General features: G+C 28.1%; 1 protein-coding gene across 3 annotated transcripts in view; it reads left to right on the top strand.

Annotated features, from left to right (window-relative positions):
* Positions 1–27,997, top strand: part of LOC145295892 (lysophosphatidic acid phosphatase type 6-like) — a 232,033-nt gene that overhangs the window by 175,214 nt on the left and 28,822 nt on the right. For all 3 annotated transcript variants that reach the window (XM_080141647.1, XM_080141648.1, XM_080141649.1), the window contains exons 5-8: positions 679–767; positions 16,107–16,265; positions 19,111–19,181; positions 20,149–20,249. In XM_080141647.1, coding sequence (XP_079997773.1) covers positions 679–767; positions 16,107–16,265; positions 19,111–19,181; positions 20,149–20,249 — 420 coding nt within the window. The remainder of the gene's footprint in view (positions 1–678; positions 768–16,106; positions 16,266–19,110; positions 19,182–20,148; positions 20,250–27,997) is intronic.

Raw genomic sequence — 27,997 nt, 5'->3', positions numbered from 1 at the left:
GTCAATGGGACAATATCAAAGGAATCGTTAGTGTAAATTTGGTAAATTGGATTACTGAAGGGGAACGGCTCATCAATAATGTTGTGAAACTAATGCTCAAAATAAGAAGTGTCATCTTAATGCTCCAACTAATATGTGACAATATTTCACCAACGAATTGAAGTTTTTTACTTTTATTCTATTCATTCTATTTTAAGATATTGTCTTTGATTCTTCATGTTTCTAAAATAAATATCACAAGAATTCTTTATCGTTTCCATATATTCCAAAAGTAAAGCCTCCTATTTTTTTTATTAACTCAAAAAGTTAAATAGCTACCAAGACGGGAGTGGTACTATTAAAACAAGCGATCTTTTGTATTCCTTTTTGTACTATTTTTCTACATAGTCAACACCATTCTCAATGTACTTTTACAAAGAAATTCAATGATGCATTATTAGTATCTCAAACTCTCAATATCTGCAACAGAGAGATGAAACATTCAGGTCATGAATGCATATGTTCAGTCATCATAAGAATGTAATTTGTGATTCCCTCTGATCCATTCGGGCGGAATGGAAAAATAGGAGGCATTACTTTTGGAACATCTTTCGTAATTCAGATATCTCAGGACTAATGCAAAGAAAAAAAGGTTGTATATTTCCATAATCATCAAATTTTTCATTTTTCTTTTTCTAGCCTCAAATCAACAAATATCAATCGCACAGTGAAATCTCTGGTCTGTGTATTGGCGGGCTTATATGGTTTAGAGTCCTTACAAAGTATATGTGAGTTTTTTATTTTTTTTTATTTTCGTCTTGTATATCTCTTACAAATATTTTATATCTGCATAGTAATAAAACTATCCGACAAAATCTTTGTGTTTCTGTGTTTCTCGTCTATGTATAACTTTGATAAATATCCATTAAATTGTTTTTATTTACTATTAATCAAATACTAGCGAGACCTGTTGAAATTCCACAGAAGACTCATTCATATGTAATATATTGATGTTGGCATTCTGTAGACGTTCAGGGTGAATGGAAACACTCTGATATTATTGTATCTTTTTTGTTAAAACTGCAAAAGTATTTATCTAAGCTAGCATGAACGCCCATCAAAGCCCGGTCGTAAAGTATGCTTAAATATGATTTAATTCTTGCAGATTTTGTATATATAGAGTTAATGTTCTATCGATTTTTATTTATTATAAAGTTGCGATTTCAAAAATAAAAAATAATATATTCATATGACTTGGGTGCATTAGCTTGAATTGAAACCGAAATAAAAACTTATGGAAAAAAAAAAAAATATATATATATGCATATATATAATATAAAGCTGAACATCTGTGTGTGTGTGTCTGGTCACGAATAGGCTCCTATATGATTGACTATTATAGAAAACTGATCACATATAATGATAGAAGATGTATCGAGACACAGGAATGGGTATATTTGATCTGGCATAATGATGATTCATTAAAATTGTAGGGTCTGCGTACGCACCTGGTCCACAAAGTATGGAAATAAAAAATTAAAAAAAAACATTTACAAGTGTTTTTGATATAGATGTACATAATAATACTTTGATAAGTATGTTTTAACTTAAATAGGGATGGTATAATAAAATTGTGGGGTCTGCGTTCGCGCCTGGCCTCCATAGAATGGAAATAGGCACAAACTCTAATAAAGACTTTTCATATCTATCTGCGTAAATATATTTTGATAATTATGTTTCAGTTTGAAGAAATATGGTATAATAAAATTATGGAGTGTTCGTTCACACCTGACCTCCATAGAATAGAAATATGTCACAAAGTTTAACAAGGTTTTTTAATATAGATCCACAGAATATTGTGATAAGTGTTTCAGTGTGAACAGGTATGGTATAATAAATTATGGGGTTTATCTATTTTATTTTTACTTTCATCATATTTTGCTTTGGTTTTGATACCCCCAAATTCGAAGCTATCTCTTTACAACCTGTCCTTTTCATAACCTATCATACTTTCATAAATCAGAGTCCATTTTCTGTAAGCTGTTTTTGAACCCAGTCAACGACGGGTACTTTTGCTAGTATATATATATATATATATATATATATATATATATATATATATATATAAACTTGAGTTCCTTCAGCCATAGCCAAAACTTATGAAGAATTCTTGGTAAAATTATTTATGACAAGAAATGGAAGTACATAACAATTAAACGACCCGGATGTAAGCGTGACACAGAAAATAACACACACGCTATCGTATTAATATATAGATATATTTGAAATCAAATATGAAATAAAGATTAAAAAGAATTTTAAAAAAGGTCGTATTTGGAAAAAAATTTGTAAACATGACTAACTTATATAAAACTGAACATACATTTTTATTAATTCTAGTATTGAATGCTCTTTCCAAGAAATGATCAACATCTTTCCTTTCATAAACTTATTAGACGAGATCCTATATGTGTGAATTTTTTTTTTTACAAAGGAGTCATCACTTATCAAGGCCTGGAGACTACTCAAGGATAGTGGTAATCAATGGAACAATATTGTAGTAATTGTTAGTATGTCGCATGTATAATTATATTATACATACATCATGTACATACATATGACTGGCGACCGCTTGTAAATTTCATACTTTGATGGAACTTCCTCCTTTAGAGGAAGCTAGTTAAACCGCATAGTGCCATTTCCATCCATCCATTCCTGTCATTAGCAGTGGAAATTTGGTAAGTTGGATTACTTAAAGGGAAGGCTCATCAAGAATTTGTTTACATTAAACTTGAAAATGATCATATTGTATCAGCTGGAAAGCAGTGGAACAGAACAGTTTCACAGGCATGTAGTTCTAAGAAAGAAACTGTCAGGGCTCTACGGACAAACTTATCTTTAGTTGACCTTTTGACAACTAAATATGTTCCTTTACTAGCCAAATAGTAACGTTACTAGCCAAACCCACATGATTTTTAGAATATGATGTTCGTTTTGTGACGAGTATGTACATCATAAAGATTTGTGTGTGTGTGTTTGTTTTTTAATAAGTGTAATTCTAAATGTACAACAAATTTTATGTTGATACTTGAAGCTATAAACATTCTAATTTCTTCAGATGTTTTTTTAAACAGCCTTCGTTAAAAAAAAAGAGTATATTGTTCTATTAAGCTCTTATTGTTTAAATAATTTAACTTCGTTTTATAAAAAAAAAAAATAAAGTTGAAAAGAAATTTTTCACTCGTTAGTGAGACTTGGAAGATTGTCAGTGAAAGAAATACAATCACCAAAAGATAAACGTTTCATTATTTCTAATCGCCACTTTGAAAAATCACTTGCAAATGCGACTGTTTCACTCGCAATGTAGAGCCTTGACTTTGTTCATGGAATCCATGTTTAGGTTAGGCACAGATAAAAATGGGGAAAATTATTTATATTGGTTTCGTTTAGATGAGTGTTTTTCATGAAAGTTTGGCAAGGGATTATATAGAGGAGCTTAGATTGGTTATACCATGAACGAGCTGTACTTACCTGATGATGACTGAGAATCAGTCTTTTCATTTCCATTTTTTCCAGACCTTTTTCGTATTAGTGCTTTCATTATTAGTACTTTCATTATTAGTACTTTCATTATTAGTGCTTTCATTATTAGTACTTTCATTATTAGTGCTTTCATTATTAGTGCTTTCATTATTAGTGCTTTCATTATTAGTACTTTCATTATTAGTGCTTTCATTATTAGTACTTTCATTATTAGTGCTTTCATTATTAGTACTTTCATTATTAGTACTTTCATTATTAGTGCTTTCATTATTAGTACTTTCATTATTAGTACTTTCATTATTAGTACTTTCATTATTAGTGCTTTCATTATTAGTGCTTTCATTATTAGTACTTTCATTATTAGTGCTTTCATTATTAGTACTTTCATTATTAGTGCTTTCATTATTAGTGCTTTCATTATTAGTGCTTTCATTATTAGTGCTTTCATTATTAGTGCTTTCATTATTAGTGCTTTCATTATTAGTACTTTCATTATTAGTGCTTTCATTATTAGTGCTTTCATTATTAGTACTTTCATTATTAGTACTTTCATTATTAGTACTTTCATTATTAGTGCTTTCATTATTAGTGCTTTCATTATTAGTGCTTTCATTATTAGTACTTTCATTATTAGTGCTTTCATTATTAGTACTTTCATTATTAGTACTTTCATTATTAGTGCTTTCATTATTAGTGCTTTCATTATTAGTGCTTTCATTATTAGTACGCACATGAAACTCTAGTGCTCTTTGAAGTAATCTCCTCCAGCTGCAGTGCACTTATTGTACCGTTCCAACAACTTCTGGAAGACCCCATGGGAGTCCTCTTGTGTGATCATGTCAATGACCCTCGTCACAGTCTCTTTCATCTTCTCAATTGTCTCATAACGACAGCCTCTAAGGTTTTCCTTGAGCTTTGGGAATAACTAAAAGTCATAGGGGGAAAGGTCTGGACTAGGGAGAGTGAGAAACTGTCTTAATGCCCATATTGGTCGAATAAACTGTGACAAAGATGGAGTTGTGGACTGGTGCATTCACGCAAATCTTCCACATCTTCAGTTCCTCGCCAATAATTGTGTATACAGTTCCCACACTGACATCAAACTGTGCACTTATTGTCTCTATAGACACACGACAACCCTTAGCCATGAAATTCTTTATTTAGCCAATCAACTCTGGTCTTCTAACTTCATTACTACTCCCAAACCTCATCATTTCTCACAGACACCCTACCTTCCTTGAATCTCTTATGCATTCAAAAGCTGATGCTCGATCCATGTGAAATGGTCCAAAAAGCAGTCTGAAGCATTGCATATGTTACTTTGATATTTTCCAAGTTTAAAACAGAATTTTATTGCATAACGTTCTTCTAAATTGTCCTCGCATCCAGATTGCAGTTTGGAAATTAACCAACTCTGATAATCAAGCTTTAGTAGCGTGTATTCCAATTCCTGCTGTAGCTGATTATTTGAACTTGAAATCATGTTTTTAAATTGCTACCTACCATGAAAGAAAACAACATACAATTACTCTTTTAACGGATAAACATAGTAAAAAGATTGTTTTCTTTAACAGTAGGTGTCCGAAGAAAATTTTTTTCAAAATTTTCCATACTCGTCATATTGAAATTTTTTTTTTTTTTTTTTTTTTAGCACAATAAAAAAAACGAGTCGTCAACTGTATTTTGGACACCCGAAACTATTAAAGTGACGTCTCTCCTGTCCTGGCTAGTTTCAAAATTTCCTGAAAAAATTCTTAATACAAACGTAGTACAAGCATGTACAAATCATTTACAAAATCAGAGAGGGGGGGGGGATCAGTACAAAATCTTTTGCTTAAAACTCTAAAAAAAAATATATAATGTATGTTATTGTTCATTAATTTATAAGAAAACGGTGGTATTTTGAAGACTTAAAATGCTTTGGTTTGTAAAATATGACTATTTTAGCAGAAGCTCCTTGAAATCTGATTATCCAAAGCATTTTATCGTCCATGTGTATTGCTATATGATGCTATGAACATGTCCCCCAAAGTGTTAGGAAGTGATTCAAAATAAAAGGAGGAAAAACTATAACAAAAAGAGTAAATAGTTGGTCAGCAGAACAAATATATAGGAAGTGAGATTAGTAGAAAGGCAATAGAAGGGGATTTGGTTCACCAAAAGATACACAAAGGCCATTCAAAATAGGATAGTTAATCAAGGTATTGCGGTAACAAGGTAAAAAAAAAACATAGAGGTCAATATGTTCAGAGTTTTATGGACGGTCTTCAATTGTTGACAGTTGGGGACAGCAGATGACAGAACTGTGAAGGCCTCATGACAGATTGGAGCCAAAGCCGAGTGAGAATAGATTAGGCCGAGAAGAAAATCACTGAGAACTGATGCAACCAGACAGTTAGTGATGGACAACATTTGTGGTTCATTTTTCTATGTGTCATGACCGTATGGCACACATACACACCCATATCTTAATTGAATTATATCCATCAATTTTGTGTTCTTTTATCATAGCTCAACCACGAACATGATCATCAGGTCATAGGTGATCCTGGTTTCTTTCTTTTGTGTAATCTAACCCTTGAAGTAACCTGATCAGAAGGCTCAAATTCAGTCTGAGGTTAAGTTTAAAAATTGAATGCATCATTTTATATATTGATCTAGAAAATGACATGATTCTTGACATTTGTATATTTTGTGTAATATTTGTTTCATCAACGAATGTGTGAGTGTAAAAATAATGCTAAACGTGGTACTTTCCACATGAGATTAAAGAGAAATCAGAAAATTCCATTAGAAATTAACGCGTAGAATTAGGCCTATGTGTTCAAGACATTGTGTCACAAAGGCAGTAATGATAAATAGCTAATGAAATTTTGCTCTTTATTCTGAACAACGAAAAAGAAAAGAACAAACTACTACTATGTGTTATCTACGCAACAAATGAATTTTGTTGTTCAAATGCTTGTATATTGTTCACTTACACTACTTACATCCAGGTTAGACATTCAAAATGAGGAAAAATTCATTTGTATTACGTATCGCAAATGTGTCTTGTATAGAATTAGACAACAGGTGACTATAGTGAAATTCTCTTCAATTTAAACTTGCGACATCTCATTTATTTGGATATAAATATTTTCACCTTTTTATCTTCATAATGCATTACTTAATAAGTCCCAAATCTGACATATAAATAGCATCATTAATTTAAAAATCCATATGATTTTTATAAAGTACTGATCTTCAAATGGCATGTTAAAATTGGCACTCGGTCAGATTATTAGTTTAAAATTTACAATTGTTTAATTAAAGCAATGTTTGCAAATTTTCTAAATGATTGAAAAATCTGAATTTCATGCATTTATAAACCACTGCTTTCTGATGGAAAAATACTGGCCAAGCAAAAGTATGGCTTGATGAATGTTATTCAGACTTTGCTCCATGGGAAACAATGGTGAAGACATGATATGCTGACTTAAAATGCCATCGTACAGAAACAAATGATGTTGAACACTCAGGTCATCCAAATTTGACAGGGTCCCAGAAAACATAAGAAATTCATTTTGATCGATCATGAAATGAACTCGCTTGAGATAGCAGAGAAGTGAAAGATATCAGAAAGCAGTGTGTTCAACATTTTGTATGAAAATGTGTTAATGAGAAAACTGTCTTCAAAGTGAGTGTGGCATTTGCTCAGCATGTATAAAAAAACAATGATACATCGACGATTAAGATTGTCATTTGCGACTGTTTCAATGCAATAAAATACAAATTTTGCATCAATGTGATAAGGGATGAAACGTGGATCAGTATATGACGAGGGATGAAACATGGATCAGTATATGACAAGGGATGAAACATGGATCAGCATATGACAAGGGATGAAACATGGATCAGCATATGACAAGGGATGAAACATGGATCAGCATATGACAAGGGATGAAACATGGATCAGTATATGACAAGGGATGAAACATGGATCAGCATATGACAAGGGATGAAACATGGATCAGCATATGACGAGGGATGAAACATGGATCAGCATATGACGAGGGATGAAACATGGATCAGTATATGACGAGGGATGAAACATGGATCAGTATATGACGAGGGATGAAACATGGATCAGTATATGACGAGGGATGAAACATGGATCAGTATATGACGAGGGATGAAACATGGATCAGTATATGATGAGGGATGAAACATGGATCAGCATATGACAAGGGATGAAACATGGATCAGTATATGACGAGGGATGAAGCATTGATCAGTATATGACGAGGGATGAAACATTGATCAGTATATGACGAGGGATGAAACATGGATCAGCATATGACAAGGGATGAAACATGGATCAGCATATGACGAGGGATGAAACATGGATCAGTATATGACAAGGGATGAAACATGGATCAGTATATGACGAGGGATGAAACATGGATCAGTATATGACGAGGGATGAAACATGGATCAGTATATGTCAAGGGATGAAACATGGATCAGTATATGACAAGGGATGAAACATGGATTAGTATATGACAAGGGATGAAACATGGATCAGTATATGACAAGGGATGAAACATGGATCAGTATATGACAAGGGATGAAACATGGATCAGCGTATGACAAGGGATGAAACATGGATTAGTATATGTCGAGAAATGAAACATGGATCAGTATATGACAAGGGATGAAACATGGATCAGCATATGACAAGGGATGAAACATGGATCAGCATATGACAAGGGATGAAACATGGATCAGCATATGACGAGGGATGAAACATGGATCAGTATATGTCAAGGGATGAAACATAGATCAGTGTATGACAAGGGATGAAACCTGGATCAGTGTATGACAAGGGATAGAACGTGGATTCACCACTTTGTTCTGGAATAAAATCGGCAGTTTGCTGAGTGGACAGCAGCAGTTGAAAGCCATCCAAAGTGACCAAAGATGTAAATGTAAGCAAGCAAAGTTTTGGACTTTGTATTTTGAGGTGCATGATGAATATATTGCTCGTCACCTGGAGAAAGTGAAGAACGATCTATAGTGAATATTGTATAACATTATTTGAAGAAAAAAACTGCTCTTTCACCTCGACAATACACTTTGTTGCAAGTCAATTTTTTTAACAATGGTAGAACTACATAAATTACACTCCGAATTGCTTTGGCAACCACCCTTTTCTCCAGATCTCGTCCCCAGAACCTACTGGCTGTTTGCAGACCCTAAAAGAATGCTCCAGGGAAAGAGATTCGAATCTAATGAAGAAGCAATATTGAAAACAGGAATTTCTTGATGTTGAAGACAAATCTTTTTACCAAAAAAAGCATTAAATTGTTAGAGAAACAATAGAATTATTGTATCATCGTGGAGATTGTAAAATCGGGTTTGGCCTAAAAGATTTTGTTTTATTAGTGAGGCTCAGGACTTAATGAGTTAGATGTGTTAAATCTACAGTTCTTTTCTTATGTCATCAATAGATTTTGTTATTATTTCAACATAAGTTGTTATTTTATACTAAAAAATGTTAGTGTTTTTCAAATTTGGTCTGTCTGCAAAAAGTAATCGCGTCTTAAAGAAAAGCAGTAAACTTGTGTTTGGTTAAGAAAAGTGCGTAAATAGCCAAACTATTCATATTATAAATATGTGTAAGTAATATACATATATGAGTATTTGGCAGCGTGGCATTGTGTATGTATGTGTGTTGGTTTACCTTGTTCTTGTTAGTGTGTGTATGTATGTGCGTGAGTTGATTTTGGGTTGTTAGGTTCTTCTATACATGGGCTGCAGTTTCTGTTTCTCTAGATTTTGCCTGTTTTATAGAAGTTTCTTACTTTGTGCCAGGTTACTATTTTAACATAGATTTGTTACTTTTGGAGTTTGAAACAATTTTCATTGGTTGAAAGTACTTTGAGTTAATACGTTCCTGTGAAAACTTACTTGCTTTAGGAAGTGACAAAGAGAGTGTATCAAGTGAATCGGAGAAAGAAAAAAGGGTAACTAGTTTAAATTATTTGCATTTTAGCTTTCGCTAGAATCGCTTAGCAATTCTGCTATTGAATCTGTCACCAAAGTAAAAATGTTTAAATATAATGAAAATAAAATGTCGGTTTCGGATACTTTGTTCTGTGTTCTTTGTTTTTGCTTAACAAATTATGGATATAAAAACAATCTCTCCATTGTTTAAAGATAATGATGAACTAATTCTTTATTTGGGAATATTATGAAACAACTTCATGTGTGGCTGTATGTGTGGGCGTGTTTTTTGTTTTTCTTTTTGTAACTTCATAATTGCCACATTGAATTAATATATTTTTTTATTTAATACTTTTGCATTTTTAATATTCAATACTTTTACATTTTTTATATTCAATACTTTTACATTTTTTATATTCAATACTTTTACATTTTTTAATACTTTTACATTTTTTATATTCAATACTTTTACATTTTTTTATATTCAATGCTTTTACATTTTTTTATATTCAATACTTTTACATTTTTTTACATTCAATACTTTTACATTTTTTATATTCAATACTTTTACATTTTTTATATTCAATGCTTTTACATTTTTTTATATTCAATACTTTTACATTTTTTATATTCAATACTTTTACATTTTTTATATTCAATGCTTTTACATTTTTTATATTCAATGCTTTTACATTTTTTATATTCAATGCTTTAAAAATTTTTATATTCAATACTTTAAAATTTTTTATATTCAATACTTTTACATTTTTTTATATTCAATGCTTTTACATTTTTTTATATTCAATACTTTTACATTTTTTATATTCAATACTTTTACATTTTTTATATTCAATACTTTTACATTTTTTAATACTTTTACATTTTTTATATTCAATACTTTTACATTTTTTTATATTCAATGCTTTTACATTTTTTTATATTCAATGCTTTTACATTTTTTTATATTCAATACTTTTACATTTTTTATATTCAATGCTTTTACATTTTTTAATACTTTTACATTTTTTTATATTCAATACTTTTACATTTTTTTATATTCAATGCTTTTACATTTTTTTATATTCAATACTTTTACATTTTTTTATATTCAATGCTTTTACATTTTTTAATACTTTTACATTTTTTTATATTCAATACTTTTACATTTTTTTATATTCAATGCTTTTACATTTTTTTATATTCAATACTTTTACATTTTTTTATATTCAATGCTTTTACATTTTTTATATTCAATGCTTTTACATTTTTATATATTCAATACTTTTACATTTTTTATATTCAATGCTTTTACATTTTTTATATTCAATGCTTTTACATTTTTTAATACTTTTGCATTTTTAATATTCAATACTTTTACATTTTTTATATTCAATACTTTTACATTTTTTATATTCAATACTTTTACATTTTTTAATACTTTTACATTTTTTATATTCAATACTTTTACATTTTTTTATATTCAATGCTTTTACATTTTTTTATATTCAATGCTTTTACATTTTTTTATATTCAATACTTTTACATTTTTTATATTCAATACTTTTACATTTTTTATATTCAATACTTTTACATTTTTATATATTCAATACTTTTACATTTTTTATATTCAATGCTTTTACATTTTTTATATTCAATGCTTTTACATTTTTTATATTCAATACTTTTACATTTTTTTATATTCAATACTTTAACATTTTTTATATTCAATACTTTAAAATTTTTTATATTCAATACTTTAAAAAATTTTTTATATTCAATGCTTTTACATTTTTTATATTCAATACTTTTACATTTTTTATATTTAATGCTTTTACATTTTTTATATTCAATACTTTTACATTTTTTATATTCAATGCTTTTACATTTTTTATATTCAATACTTTTACATTTTTTATATTCAATACTTTTACATTTTTTATATTTAATGCTTTTACATTTTTTATATTCAATACTTTTACATTTTTTTATATTCAATGCTTTTACATTTTTTTATATTCAATACTTTTACATTTTTTTATATTCAATACTTTTACATTTTTTTATATTCAATACTTTTACATTTTTTTATATTTAATGCTTTTACATTTTTTATATTCAATACTTTTACATTTTTTTATATTTAATACTTTTACATTTTTTTATATTTAATGCTTTTACATTTTTTATATTTAATGCTTTTACATTTTTTTATATTTAATGCTTTTACATTTTTTATATTTAATGCTTTTACATTTTTTATATTCAATACTTTTACATTTTTTTATATTCAATACTTTTACATTTTATATTTAATGCTTTTACATTTTTTTATATTTAATGCTTTTACATTTTTTATATTCAATACTTTTACATTTTTTTATATTCAATACTTTTACATTTTTTTATATTTAATGCTTTTACATTTTTTTTATATTTAATACTTTTACATTTTTTATATTTAATGCTTTTACATTTTTTATATTCAATACTTTTACATTTTTTTCTATTCAATACTTTTACATTTTTTATATTTAATGCTTTTACATTTTTTATATTTAATGCTTTTACATTTTTTTATATTTAATACTTTTACATTTTTTTATATTTAATGCTTTTACATTTTTTATATTCAATACTTTTACATTTTTTTATATTTAATACTTTTACATTTTTTTATATTTAATGCTTTTACATTTTTTATATTTAATGCTTTTACATTTTTTTATATTTAATGCTTTTACATTTTTTATATTTAATGCTTTTACATTTTTTATATTCAATACTTTTACATTTTTTTATATTCAATACTTTTACATTTTATATTTAATGCTTTTACATTTTATATTTAATGCTTTTACATTTTTTTATATTTAATGCTTTTACATTTTTTATATTCAATACTTTTACATTTTTTTATATTCAATACTTTTACATTTTTTTATATTTAATGCTTTTACATTTTTTTTATATTTAATACTTTTACATTTTTTATATTTAATGCTTTTACATTTTTTATATTCAATACTTTTACATTTTTTTCTATTCAATACTTTTACATTTTTTATATTTAATGCTTTTACATTTTTTATATTTAATGCTTTTACATTTTTTTATATTTAATACTTTTACATTTTTTTATATTTAATGCTTTTACATTTTTTATATTCAATACTTTTACATTTTTTATATTCAATACTTTTACATTTTTTATATTCAATACTTTTACATTTTTTTATATTTAATGCTTTTACATTTTTTATATTCAATGCTTTTACATTTTTTTATATTTAATGCTTTTACATTTTTTTATATTTAATGCTTTTACATTTTTTTATATTCAATGCTTTTACATTTTTTTATATTCAATACTTTTACATTTTTTTATATTCAATACTTTTACATTTTTTATATTCAATACTTTTACATTTTTTATATTCAATGCTTTTACATTTTTTATATTCAATGCTTTTACATTTTTTATATTCAATGCTTTTACATTTTTTATATTCAATGCTTTTACATTTTTTATATTCAATGCTTTTACATTTTTTATATTCAATACTTTTACATTTTTTATATTCAATACTTTTACATTTTTTATATTCAATGCTTTTACATTTTTTATATTCAATACTTTTACATTTTTTATATTCAATGCTTTTACATTTTTTATATTCAATACTTTTACATTTTTTATATTCAATGCTTTTACATTTTTTATATTCAATACTTTTACATTTTTTTATATTTAATACTTTTACATTTTTTTATATTTAATGCTTTTACATTTTTTATATTTAATGCTTTTACATTTTTTTATATTTAATGCTTTTACATTTTTTATATTTAATGCTTTTACATTTTTTATATTCAATACTTTTACATTTTTTTATATTCAATACTTTTACATTTTATATTTAATGCTTTTACATTTTTTTATATTTAATGCTTTTACATTTTTTATATTCAATACTTTTACATTTTTTTATATTCAATACTTTTACATTTTTTTATATTTAATGCTTTTACATTTTTTTTATATTTAATACTTTTACATTTTTTATATTTAATGCTTTTACATTTTTTATATTCAATACTTTTACATTTTTTTCTATTCAATACTTTTACATTTTTTATATTTAATGCTTTTACATTTTTTATATTTAATGCTTTTACATTTTTTTATATTTAATACTTTTACATTTTTTTATATTTAATGCTTTTACATTTTTTATATTCAATACTTTTACATTTTTTTATATTTAATACTTTTACATTTTTTTATATTTAATGCTTTTACATTTTTTATATTTAATGCTTTTACATTTTTTTATATTTAATGCTTTTACATTTTTTATATTTAATGCTTTTACATTTTTTATATTCAATACTTTTACATTTTTTTATATTCAATACTTTTACATTTTATATTTAATGCTTTTACATTTTATATTTAATGCTTTTACATTTTATATTTAATGCTTTTACATTTTTTTATATTTAATGCTTTTACATTTTTTATATTCAATACTTTTACATTTTTTTATATTCAATACTTTTACATTTTTTTATATTTAATGCTTTTACATTTTTTTTATATTTAATACTTTTACATTTTTTATATTTAATGCTTTTACATTTTTTATATTCAATACTTTTACATTTTTTTCTATTCAATACTTTTACATTTTTTATATTTAATGCTTTTACATTTTTTATATTTAATGCTTTTACATTTTTTTATATTTAATACTTTTACATTTTTTTATATTTAATGCTTTTACATTTTTTATATTCAATACTTTTACATTTTTTATATTCAATACTTTTACATTTTTTATATTCAATACTTTTACATTTTTTTATATTTAATGCTTTTACATTTTTTATATTCAATGCTTTTACATTTTTTTATATTTAATGCTTTTACATTTTTTTATATTTAATGCTTTTACATTTTTTTATATTCAATGCTTTTACATTTTTTTATATTCAATACTTTTACATTTTTTTATATTCAATACTTTTACATTTTTTATATTCAATACTTTTACATTTTTTATATTCAATGCTTTTACATTTTTTATATTCAATGCTTTTACATTTTTTATATTCAATGCTTTTACATTTTTTATATTCAATGCTTTTACATTTTTTATATTCAATGCTTTTACATTTTTTATATTCAATACTTTTACATTTTTTATATTCAATACTTTTACATTTTTTATATTCAATGCTTTTACATTTTTTATATTCAATACTTTTACATTTTTTATATTCAATACTTTTACATTTTTTATATTCAATGCTTTTACATTTTTTATATTCAATACTTTTACATTTTTTATATTCAATGCTTTTACATTTTTTATATTCAATACTTTTACATTTTTTATATTCAATGCTTTTACATTTTTTATATTCAATGCTTTTACATTTTTTATATTCAATACTTTTACATTTTTTATATTCAATGCTTTTACATTTTTTATATTCAATGCTTTAAAAATTTTTATATTCAATACTTTAAAATTTTTTATATTCAATACTTTTACATTTTTTTATATTCAATGCTTTTACATTTTTTTATATTCAATACTTTTACATTTTTTATATTCAATACTTTTACATTTTTATATATTCAATACTTTTACATTTTTATATATTCAATACTTTTACATTTTTTATATTCAATGCTTTTACATTTTTTATATTCAATGCTTTTACATTTTTTATATTCAATGCTTTTACATTTTTTATATTCAATACTTTTACATTTTTTTATATTCAATACTTTTACATTTTTTTATATTCAATACTTTAAAATTTTTTATATTCAATACTTTAAAAAATTTTTATATTCAATGCTTTTACATTTTTTTATATTAAATACTTTTACATTTTTTATATATTCAATGCTTTTACATTTTTTTATATTCAATACTTTTACATTTTTTTATATTCAATGCTTTTACATTTTTATATATTCAATACTTTTACATTTTTTTATATTTAATGCTTTTACATTTTTTATATTTAATGCTTTTACATTTTTTTATATTTAATGCTTTTACATTTTTTTATATTTAATGCTTTTACATTTTTTTATATTTAATGCTTTTACATTTTTTTATATTCAATACTTTTACATTTTTTATATTCAATACTTTTTCATTTTTTATATTCAATACTTTTACATTTTTTATATTCAATACTTTTACATTTTTTATATTCAATACTTTTACATTTTTTATATTCAATACTTTAAAAATTTTTATATTCAATACTTTAAAATTTTTTATATTCAATACTTTTACATTTTTTTATATTCAATACTTTTACATTTTTTTATATTCAATGCTTTTACATTTTTTTATATTCAATGCTTTTACATTTTTTTATATTCAATACTTTTACATTTTTTTATATTCTATACTAATATTCAATATTAAATTTTTTGAAATGCAATACATGTACGTTTTTTTTTAAATACAATACTTTTACATTTTCTTTCGAAATACAGTACTTTTATGTTTTCTTAAATGCAGTACTTTTTTTGTTTTAATGCAATATTCTTTTTTTTTTTTTTCTTGCAGTTCCTGTGCAAATCCCTGTATCCGATGAAAATAATGAAGTTATGATACCAAACACAGCGATGTGTCCTAATCTTCAGATTTACTATTTGCGGGCACAAAATAATGCAAACTTGGAATCTGGAACCTTAAACGACCGTCTTTTAGTAGAGAAATCCATTGGTACGTAGTCTTCAGGAAACCAGTGTCTCTCTCTCTCTCTTTTTTTATTTTATTTTAAGACTGAGATGATGTATAATGAAATCATTATGTATGGTGATCAAGTGTGTTTTATCATCATCAGCATAATGAGAATAATATTTTGTTTTACTTTATATATATATATATATATATATATATATATACTAGCATGGGTGCCCGGCGTTGCCCGGGTATTTGGAGATGTATGTTGAGCAAAAAAAAAAAAGGGGGTCAATTCTTTTAACTTTGACCCCTATTATGACCCCTTAAAATTTATTGTTTTGGGCTCAAAGTTAAGTTAGAGCCATGTCCAATGAACCTATATCTAAAATTTCACGTGTTTATACCCAAAATTGTCGGAGGAGTTTGGTAGAGTTCTCAAAGGTCAAATCGTTGAACTTTGACCCCTTAATCACCATATTTCTGGCTGAAAACCAATCACATCGATTTTCCCAAATCTCAGTAACCTGTATATCAAATTTCGAGTCTGTAGACTTAAAATTAAGTTATTGCGTAGGGAAATGTACACAGACAAACATTTTCACTTTTATAGATATATAGATAGAAAAGTGAACCTGCCTGTGTGTGTGTCTGTCTGTGTACATTTTCCAATGCAGTAACTCTTCAAATTTTCAGTCTACAGACTCGAAATTTGATATACAGGGTATTGAGATTTGGGAACATCTTTGTAATCCGTTTTCGGCCAGAAATTTGGCTGTTAAGGGGTCAAAGTCAACGATTTGACCTTTGAGAACTCTACCAAACTCCTCCGTCAATTTTGGGTATAAACAATTGAAATTTTAGATATAGGTTCCTTGGACATGGATCTAACTTGATTTGAGCCCAAAACAATAGATGTTAAGGGGTCATAATAGGGGTCAAAGCTAAAAAAAAATTGACATCTGCGGTCTCTACCAAATTACTCAGACAATTTCTGGTCTAAACATTTGAAATTTTACATAAAGGGTATCCAGAGATAGGGCAAGCTTTTTAATCTGTTTGGGTCGAAAAATTTTTAGTTACTAATATATAAATATATGTATGTTTGCATGTCTGCCTAAAACTTTCGACAGAGGCAACAGATTTTCACAAGATCAGTATCGTTTTGAAGCTCGACCCTTCAAACGACTAATACCAAAAAATTGGCTAAAAACATTAATTTCTTCACCCTCAACTGGGCACTTTTCTACAGGGAGGGGTCGCTTTTTTCACCGATATTTTCGAAAGTCATTCCCTCTTTTTGATTGTCTAGCCTTAATTTAAACCTACGTCACTTCCGGTATAGCGGTGGTCGTAACAGCAAAGACGTCAAAATTTTTTTTCCAGTTCTTTTCCTCCTTCGCAGTACAGGTTCGGGCCTGCCTTCCTACTACCACTTTTTTTTTTTTCTTTTTTTTTTTTTTGCCCAACACACACCTCCAAACATCCGGGCAATGCTGGGCACCCATGCTAGTAATAATAATATTTTACATAATTGACTAATTGCTAAACTATCTCTGACCAGGTCTTTATTCATCCCTCTTTCTCTCAAAGCCAAGTAATATGCTAAAATATGCACACATTTCAAAGCTTTCAGGCTGTCTGAAGATGCAGTCATCAAACATTGATATTTTTTCTTTCCCTTTGCAAAACTCAATCATGTTCTGTAAAGTAACAAATAACAATTTTCTTCTACAAAACAAATAAACCAAACTCCATGAATAAATATTTAAAGATGTAGAGAACTTGAAACATAAAAAATTTTCCAAATGAGTCAAGAAAGATGTATGAAGGTGATCTGCAATTACTTTCTAATCAGATCGTTTTTCACTCTACAACTCACTTGCACGTTCTGCTGACTTTGAACTTCTGACTGTTTGCTCTTTAAAAAATTTTCCTTCGCTTTTCGGATCGAGTGAGTCTTCATGCACTCTGGAACTTCTACTCCCCCCCCCCTTTTCTCCCTATTTTCACATCTTTTTAACTGATATGAACACAACTTTTTTGCAATTTATGACTAACCATTAGAAAGTGCTATTTCATTTAATGCCATAACCAGCAAATTTTAGCTTGGCTAATAATTTGCTAATTTTTTTCTTTCTTCTGAAGAGAAGAATAGCATTCTTTGAAATTCTGCAGAATAAGGATTTTTTTGAAAAATTGTTTTGGAATTATTCTGTTGAACAATAAATTTACTTGTAAATTTTAATTTACAGTTGCGATTTCTTTTCCTTATGACAAGCTTTACTCTGGATTGTGTTTGAATTGAGCTTTTTTATTTGGTTGGGATTCATCTGCTTGTATCGGCTACACATTTCATTCCCATTGCCTTGATCGTTATATATATATATATACATATATATATATATCTGTTCAGTCACACAAAAGTTTGAGTAAAAAGCCACTACCAGAAAAATCCATTTCAAATGGTAAGAAGAATTGAGAAAGCAAATTGGAAGTCAAACACCCCCCCCTCCCACACACTTACACCTTCAACTTATTTTTGTAATTTTGTAATGAGCCGATTTCTTTTCTTTTTTCCTTTCTGTCCTCTAAATCGATTTATGTTTTTTCATTGTTTTTTTTTCTTTGAATTATCCAGTTTAAAACATTTTCTTTCTTTTTTATTCATTTATTTTTTAACTTCACTAATCAAGATGTCATTAAAATATTAGGGTGAACACTCATATTTTTTTCTGCCATTCTTTACACTAGTTTTAAATATTTCTGAATTAAAACGATTTTTTGTATAGTTTTTTTTTTTTTTCCTGTACAATAAATGCTGCCATTGTTTATTTTGGTAGAAATTTTTTTCTCCTTCATTTTCTGATTAAAATTGTGTTTTCAGGAATTGATTCAACAAATTTGAAAAATCGAATAAAATGGATTGAGCTTCGCGATGATATAGTTGCACGACAGGTAATAATTTTTGCATGTGTTGACTTGTTTCTGTAAAACTTAGGTTTTGGAAAAATTCTGATTTTATGAGATCAACATCACAGAACTTTGTGTGCATATTTGGGTGTGTGAAGCAATGCTGTCATGGAATTTTTCTTAGAATGAAGCATTACTACTCTTTAAAAGAATAGTTCTCAAGTTACCAAATAACGCAATAAAAAGATATGGGAACAAATAGTGCTGTGTGTCAATAACGCGATTAACGTGATACTAGCTTGAACCAACTTTTGTTCAAATTAAGTGCAGAGAGATTGAAAGGTTAAGACTGACAAACTCGTTAACTTTGATTGACAACACGTTGCACCTGCATGCTAGTAGGGGCTATGAGGCAGGTCAGTGCATTTTGAGTGTAAACCATTTAATGGGATGTTACCACCCCATACATACACCTTAATGTAAACAGAGGATGCACATGTGTTTCTAGAGTCAGACAGGGAGGTAGTCAGACTAGAATCGGTCAGTCCGAATGAGAGAGTCTTGCAATCAAGATGATAAAATGAAAAGGAAGAGATCTGAATTGATTCAGCGATGCAGAAGCCCTCCCAGGAATGAGGAAAATCTGGAATAAAGGCATCTCGTGTGTGTGTGTGTGTGTATACACAGAAATTCCACTAATTGTTCTTCATTATCCTTTTTCCCTTTTTTATTCTGTCTTGATGTGTACTGAAGAGCTCACAAGATGGTGATCATGTGTTGGAAAGATTGCAAACACATAATCCTTAAACCAAAACATCAAAATCAAATATTATTTTTCGCTGATTTTTCCTGATTGTTAAAAACTTTATTAACAAAAAGATGTCTAACATGAAAAGTATTTAAAGCTCAGAAAATGCTTTCAAACTTTTAGTCTTTAACTATTTACAAAATCTGAAACATTCTCTTTAAAACTGTGACTTTTTTTTCTCAATGGAGTTATTTCTTTCTTCAGGCTCATAATCTTGAAGTACCGAAAGAACTTGAACCACACGTGGAGATGATCTGTAAGAATGCGACGATGGAACTGTACCATCAGTTTTGTGGACAAACTGCGTGAGTCAAGTTTTATTTTGTATGCATTTTGACTTTCAAAAGCAAAACCTAATTCACAAAAGATGAGTTTCATATCATATGGAGTATTATTACCACATCTGGGTTGGTGCACTAATCGCTAGTCCGTCCCTTTTTGGCAGTATGCACAAATGGATTTCCATCTTAATATTTGCTGTACTGTCTGCTTAACTCCAATCCCTGTACCATTGCCACAATATTGTGTTTGTTTTGCAGCTCCTCACACAGATTCCATGAACTTTCCTAGAACTGCCTTCCTGTGGAATTCTGTTTTGCTGGCCCGCTTTTCAGCTGACTACAGTATGTTCATCTTCAAGTCCAATATAAACAAGTTCTTGATAAGCCGGCCCCGTAAATAATCAAATTATACTCAATTTCTACCACTTTTGATTACTATCCCCGGGCCTTGATAAGTGATGAAAAAAAATATGTATTCAAATGGATTTTCTTGTACCCTTCAACATAAATAACCCTAATCCTAATCTGTACTCAGACCCTGCCAGCAGTAAAATCCCACCTCTTCACTGTTGAAATCCCCAAATGTTCAAAGATTTCCTACTCCAATGTCTTCTGTTTTAGGATTGCTTGTTTTTTGACTTCTTGTTTCTTATTTCTCTAATATGCAGGAATTGACATGTAATGTAAACGAACATCTTGCTGCTCTAAATCTAGCTGTCACACTTCAGTAGTAATATGCCTTGTTTGAGTGGAACAAAAACAAAAGAATAAAAAATGTAAAAAAAGTATTAACAACTAAGTATCCTACAACTTTGATTAAATATTCTGCATCAATAGAACCATTCGTGTCATATCGTTTTGTTTCTAAACAAAAACAAACAAATGTATCTCAAATTAATTTTAGTGAAAAAAAAATTAAATTTCTTTGTATTCAAATAAATAATGAAGAAGCACCAAATTTTTTCCCTTACTCCTCCTGCCACTCATTAACAAACAGAAGATTTTTAATAAAAGACATAAACTGTAAATAAAAAAAAAAATATCACCATGTTTACATCCATTTTACATGTTAGCATGTGTTGGACAGCTTTAAAAAATTGACTTCCAAACTAACCTATCTCTGACCAGGTCTTTATCCTTCACTTCCATTTTTACCCCTCTCTTCCATGGTTTCCCTCTCGTCCATTCTTTCAATGTAGCTATACCATCAAAATATCTTGCTCTGCACACATCTTCCTATATTGTCTTGATTTAGTCTTTGTCTTAAGTCGACAGATCTAAGCTTGTCCTTAAGACTCATATGACCCATCTATCGTACCATTCTTATATCATTTCTATATATTTTTCATATATTTATATATATATATATATATATATATATATATATATTATTTTTAAAATATAATTATCCACTGACACATGTTTCGTCATCTACGACGAAACACGTGTCAGTGAATAATTATATTTTAAAAATAATATATATATACCGCTCCCCATGTGGGGGTACCAAATTGGTTAAAGGGAAAATTATTCCCAACTCGCACTTAGGTAAAAATGCACTTTTGTAAATAATTGAATTAATTTAAAACATACCGCCGCACTTTAATTTTAGTGAAAAAAAATTCAATTTCTTTGTATTCAAATAAATAATGAAGAAGCACCAAATTTTCTCCCTTACTCATCCTGCCACTCATTAACAAGCAGAAGATTTTTAATAAAAGACATAAAATGCACTTTTGTAAATAATTGAATTAATTTAAAACATATCACTAAAACCAAAACAAACGACATATATATGTATACCCTAAAACTTGAACTGCATTAATGTGCTTTTATATGCAATTATAAATTATGTAAGTGATGTTCTTATTTATTTACCTTCCCCACGAGAGCAGAGTTAGACACTAGGTCGGTTTTTAATGTGGGGAAAATCCAGCTCCCCAAAAAGGGGCACTCTGGATAGGAACAAAAATGAAAATTCTCGGTCATGAAGGATTCCTCCTTCACTGACTGAGGACAGAAAAAGTGAAGTGTAGTATCAGAACAGATACTACACTTTGTTCCTAGCCAAAAGGCCAAAACAATCAAACTCTGAAATGAATTATGATAACATGTATATTTCTTTTTATATTTTATAGTTTGTCTGTAATATTCTACTAGCAGGACCTGTAGAAATTCCACAGCGTAAATGGAGACACTCTGATATTATTGTACCTATTTACAATGCCTCCCCACGGGACAGAGTTAGACACCAGGGTCGTTTTTTAACGTGGAGAAAAGGTACAAAAATAAAAAAATGTCTCAGTCGTGAAGGATTTCTCCTCCACCGAAAGAGAACAAGAAATGAAAGTGCAGCATCTGAAGACAGATACTACACTTTGATCTTGGCCAAAATGCCAAGTAGCTAAAAACTGCAAAAGTATTTATCTAAGCTAGCAGGGATGCCCGGTGTAGCTCGGTCATAAAGTATGCATAACTATATTTTAATTCTTGCAAATTTTGTTCATATTGCAATGTTAATGTCCTGTTGATTTTTATATATTGTAATGTTGCGATTTTAAAAATAAAAAAAATATATCCATATGACTTAGGTGCATCAGCTTAAACCGGAACTTATGAAAAAAAAAAAAAAAATATATATATATATAAACTTGAGTTCCTTCAGTTATAATTAAAACTAAAACTTATGAACAATTCTTGATAAAATTATTTATGAAAAATAGATAATATAAGTACCATCAGCTATAATCGAAACTGAAACCAAAACTTATGAAGAATTCTTTGTAAAATTATTCATTACAAGAAATGGAAGTCCATAACAATTAAATAACAGTCACTCGGATGACACACAACAAAATAAATAACACACGCATGTTATCTTATTAATTATAATAGATAAGTTGAGCACAAAAACATTTTGAGCTTATTTTTCTGAGCACAGAAAATTTCATGTGACCATTATTTGTATCAGTGAATTATAAAATCATTAAGAGATTTAAATAATTCTTATATTTAAAAAATATAATTACTATTAAAAATACTGGACTTTTTAGCATATTTATCACAGGCAAAAGTTATAGCCTTTTGACTTTGAATGAGTGCTTTATGCCAAATCGACTATGGTTAAATTTATGCTCATTTTTGCATTAAATACTAATCCCTATAAATATTAACTGGGCATTAAATAGATACCATATTATATACTTTGCTGCATCTTATAACAAAGGTCCATACAAACTTCAGCCAGATTGACTCAGTAGTTTTCAAGAAAAAGTGGAACAGACAGAATAAGAGAAATAAAATATAGATTATTTCTTGTCAGTTTAAGCAACCAAATTATTTTCAAAATTTTGTTGAAATCGACAAAATATTTAATTATGTGAAAAATGAATTCTTTTTGAACTTTTGGATAGAAGAATGCATTTTCAGATTGCGATTCAGGGGAGATAACTTCAATATGGTTCAAGGGAAATAACTCCTAAATCTTTTGAAATTTGAAAATATCCATTTCTTTTTTTTTTTTTTTTTTTTCTTCACTGCATTAAATAAGTTTCAGCAACTGTACAGTATAGGGTGAAAAACCCAAAAAGACAAATAATTGTTACCAAACAACAAATGGATAAAATAATATAGCAATCAGAAAATATGTGAAAATTCTACAGGAAGGTAGAAAAATAATATAATGTGTCGCCTGTGGAATTGTCTTCCGTTTTCCTGCTTTCCGGCTAACTACAATATTGTTGTCTTCAAGTCTAACGTAAATAAGTTCTTGAGCCGTTCCATATAAGTTAACAAATTTACGGAATTTTCATTACTAACGATTACTAAATTGTTCAATTTCTATTGTGCACTCTTTCACCCTTATCCTCGAGTGGCCTCTTGGCCTTGATAATGTGGTGATGCCTGTGTAAAAAAAAAAAAAAAAAATTATTTTTAACTGTGTGGTTACAGTTGAAAACCTCTCAGACCCACACATTGTCTCATACTTTGTCGCAAAGGGACAAACAAAAATAAATAGGAAAAAATCCGACTCTACGTTTTTTTTTTTTTTTTTTTTTTTTAGTATGAATTAAATGCATTTAATCAGTAGTTCCTCCAATACAATGCATGTCATCATATATCCAAGATCTTTTCGCACTCACATGTGTTTTTTTTAAAACTCTCTGTCGCTGCCACCTCACGCTGGCGCTAGTTAGCGCTTTCTCGCCCTCATATTTACATGTTGTTCATCTTCCCTGACTGCAACTAGCTTCTCTGTTTGATCACGTGATGTATTTTTCTGTCTTTTTTTGTGACATAAGCTTGTTCACATTTGGTAATTTGCCTAGTGCTTTAACGGTTGCTGCTGCTAATACTCCTGCCAGCTACAGAATCGAGCACTATTGCTGCCAATATTGGATCGTTAAAATACAACTCTGAGTGATAACAACAGCTAAAAAGCAACACACAAAATTAAATCCAGGTCCCTACTATGAAAAAAGAAAAACAAAGCAAAAAAGACCCTTATTAATTTATATTGTTGCATTTCATATATTTTTGTAAATTGTTACTTTTTATTTATTTATTTTTTTTTAATTGTTATATATTTTGCTTTTTATTCTTTCTTTGTCTCCATCATACCTTTTTCCAACACAATTTTTTTTAAACGTTGTTTCTTGCTGTTTGAAGGTAAACTATTCCTTGAATTTCTACACCAGGCATAAAGGATACAAGAAATCACATTAAAAAAAAGAAAAGCTACAAAAATGATTGCAAATATAATACAAACTAATTCTAAAAAAATATATATCTTTGATTGATTTTTTTTTTAAATAACAATAAAAACAATAAAATGCAAAGTATACAATTGTCCAAGAAAAAATAAAATACGTCAGCTTATATATAAAAAAGGGTGCTTTTAAAGAATTAGGACGGAATTTTGTAGTCGATAAATAGTTCTCAAATAAAAAAAGTGGTTTCTACTAATTTTTTTTGTCAGTTTTAATCCTTTGCTACAATGCTAGCTTCCAAATTACGCAATCGAAATTACCTAATTATTACTGAATTATTAAAAAAAAAAAACTTTAATCGTGTTAGCAGGTAAAAAATTGTGGCCATCTTGTTTAAATTGAAACAGAAAATTACCTCCCTTTTGAATTCTCTTGTGTCAGAAGCAAATATGATCATTTTCTTCAAATTCTATTTTCTTTAATAATTTCTACCTTACCGATTTTTATAATTGTTGAATATAATCATCTTAAAAATACGATTAATACATAGATACCATTGTTTTCATATGAAATTCAGTATTACGATTTTCGAAATTTCGTTCTGATAGTGTAGAAGTACCAAAAAAAAGAAATACAGCAATACAAATAAATCTGTTGTATTTCGTTTATATTTTTTTATTTTTTTACCGTTTCAAGAGCTCTAGTTTCATTTTGTGTGGTTACTTTTCGACTGTACCAAGCCAATATTATCAATTATAAGGTTGAAGAAAAACACTGGAAACATGCTTTTTTTTTTGTTTGTTTTTTTACCAAATATACTTTTGCCACCCACCACTGCACTCAAAAAATAGAAATCCGATAATCCAATGTCATTGACTCACAAATTGTTTCTCTTGAAACATCATCGGAAATTTCGAAATTTCTCTTATGTTCTTACAGTCAGAATTGTAAAACTCCATGTTGGAAATTTATCTCAAGGGAAGTAACTCTATATTTTGCAATCATAAATTATCTCCCTTATCATTTTAATGTTTCTGTTATTTGTTTGCAATTCTAATTTTCAAAATTTCATAAATAGAAAAAAGGATTCTTGGCCTTCGGACCAGGATCAAAGTTTAGTATCTTTCTGATGCTGCACTTCACTTTTGTGGTCTCAGTTAGTGGAGGAGAAATCCTTTATGACATACATTTTTTATTTTTGTTAATAACCAGAGAGAGAGCCCCTTTTTGAAGAGCTGGTTCCCCCCTCCCCATTAAAAACCGACCTTGTGTCTAACTTTGCCCTCGTGAGGAAGTAAGTAAACAAAAAGAAAAAAATCTAATTTTCAAACAAAAATATTTTTAAGATAATTTTGCTTTTCATTATTGATCACATGAGATTATTCGTTTTTAGATTGATAGAATTATGTGCATGAAATAAAACGGAATTTTTGAAATCCTCTTAATAAATATTGATCAAAAAATTAAATCCATCAGAATGCATTTCAGTTTCTTTCTCAAGAAGTTCATATTTATTCACTTCCCCACAAGAGTTATAGCCAAGGTCGATTTTTAATGTGGGGAAGAAAATCCAGTTCCCTAAAAAGTGGCACTCTGGATTGGAACAAAAATTAAAATTGCCTCCAACATCAGAGGTCTGCATTCCAACCTTCCAGAGGTGGAAACACAATTATTATTCCTATTATTCCTAAGCAAAACTGGCATTGGACCGACTATTTCCCTAGAAGAATTAAAGGATACTCTAACTTAACATCTAAATCTGCCCCTAAGATCGCCATGGGCATGGAATATGTGCCCGTATTAAAGATGGCTTTCCATGTGGTAAGACATCTCTAGAGAAGATCCTAAATTACCCTATATGTGCCCTTGGTTGCACTTGCTCACATGACTTCATTTATATTTGCTCTATATCACCCCTACAACAGTGAAGTTACTATCTTTAAAAGCATATCTGAGAAAATTGACCACATCCTATCTGCTCATTCTTCGGCTAACATTCACATCTGTGGAGACTTCAATGTTCACAATGTGGAATGGTTAACCCACTCAAACAAGACAGATGATGAGGGGAGGTTCTATCACGATTTCTTCATTGCTTATGATCTCACTCAAATCGTTTGTAAACCCACCCATGTGCCCGATACTGGAGGTCAGTATGCAAGTCTCCTAGATCACAACTTGCCCTAAGCTATGTTCATCTTCTGTTCTGTCTCCACTGGGATCTTCCGATCACTTTGTTGTATCAGTTAAAATAAAAATGAAATGTAATAAGTCCTCTAACGTACCCCTCCACTGCAGTATAGTAACTATTAAAAAAAAAAAAAAGATGTGTGTACTGTATTCTATTAGATCAGGGGTCTCTCAAGTTTTCAAACCAGAGAGGGCGGGGGGGGGGGGTCATATTATTGATTTTGTTGTTTTTTTTTTTTTAGAGCTATGCAGCCCAAAATAAAAAAAATAAAATGACATAGACGTGTCAGCTTTGCTTTTTAATGAAACTAGTTCTCAGAAAGCTCATTTTTCTTTTTTTTAACATTTTCTGAACAAAGAGAAAAACTGTACATTTCTATTTAAAAATTTTTTCATTAATATTTGTACATTTTTAATAAGAGCTCCATAGGCCAGATTAAACACTTCAGTGGGCCAAATCTAGCCTGTGGGCCTTAAGTTAAAGACTCTTGCTTTAAATGATCATCCGGACTTTTTGTGTGTTTCCTTTCTTTCAAAAGTATCGGTAAAGAGTTACTCTTGGTGAGAATGCAAATTTTGGTGGCGATGATAGCTAAGTGGTTAATGACATGAATTGAAAACTTGAATGTGCCAAATTTGAATTCAGTTCATTCCAAAAAACCCACATCTGACCTGGAGATGAAGTGAATAGAATATTAATTTTCAAAATGAGTCATGGCATATCTTATTAGTGTTTGCCCTTCATCAAAAATGTTGAAAAGCAAAATTATGCTTTCATAGTAATCACACTCACAATAAAAATACTAAAATATTCACATAAAATTAGAGAAAACAAAAGGCAACATTTTGCAATAAAGTGGAGTATTTCTTTGA

This window comes from Euprymna scolopes, chromosome 16, assembly GCF_053919585.1.
Source record: "Euprymna scolopes isolate OS-2025 chromosome 16, ASM5391958v1, whole genome shotgun sequence".
In the NCBI taxonomy this organism is placed as follows: Eukaryota; Metazoa; Mollusca; class Cephalopoda; order Sepiida; family Sepiolidae; genus Euprymna; species Euprymna scolopes.
The sequence above is the reverse complement of the archived record's forward strand: the minus strand, read 5'-3'. Positions and strand labels throughout refer to the sequence as shown.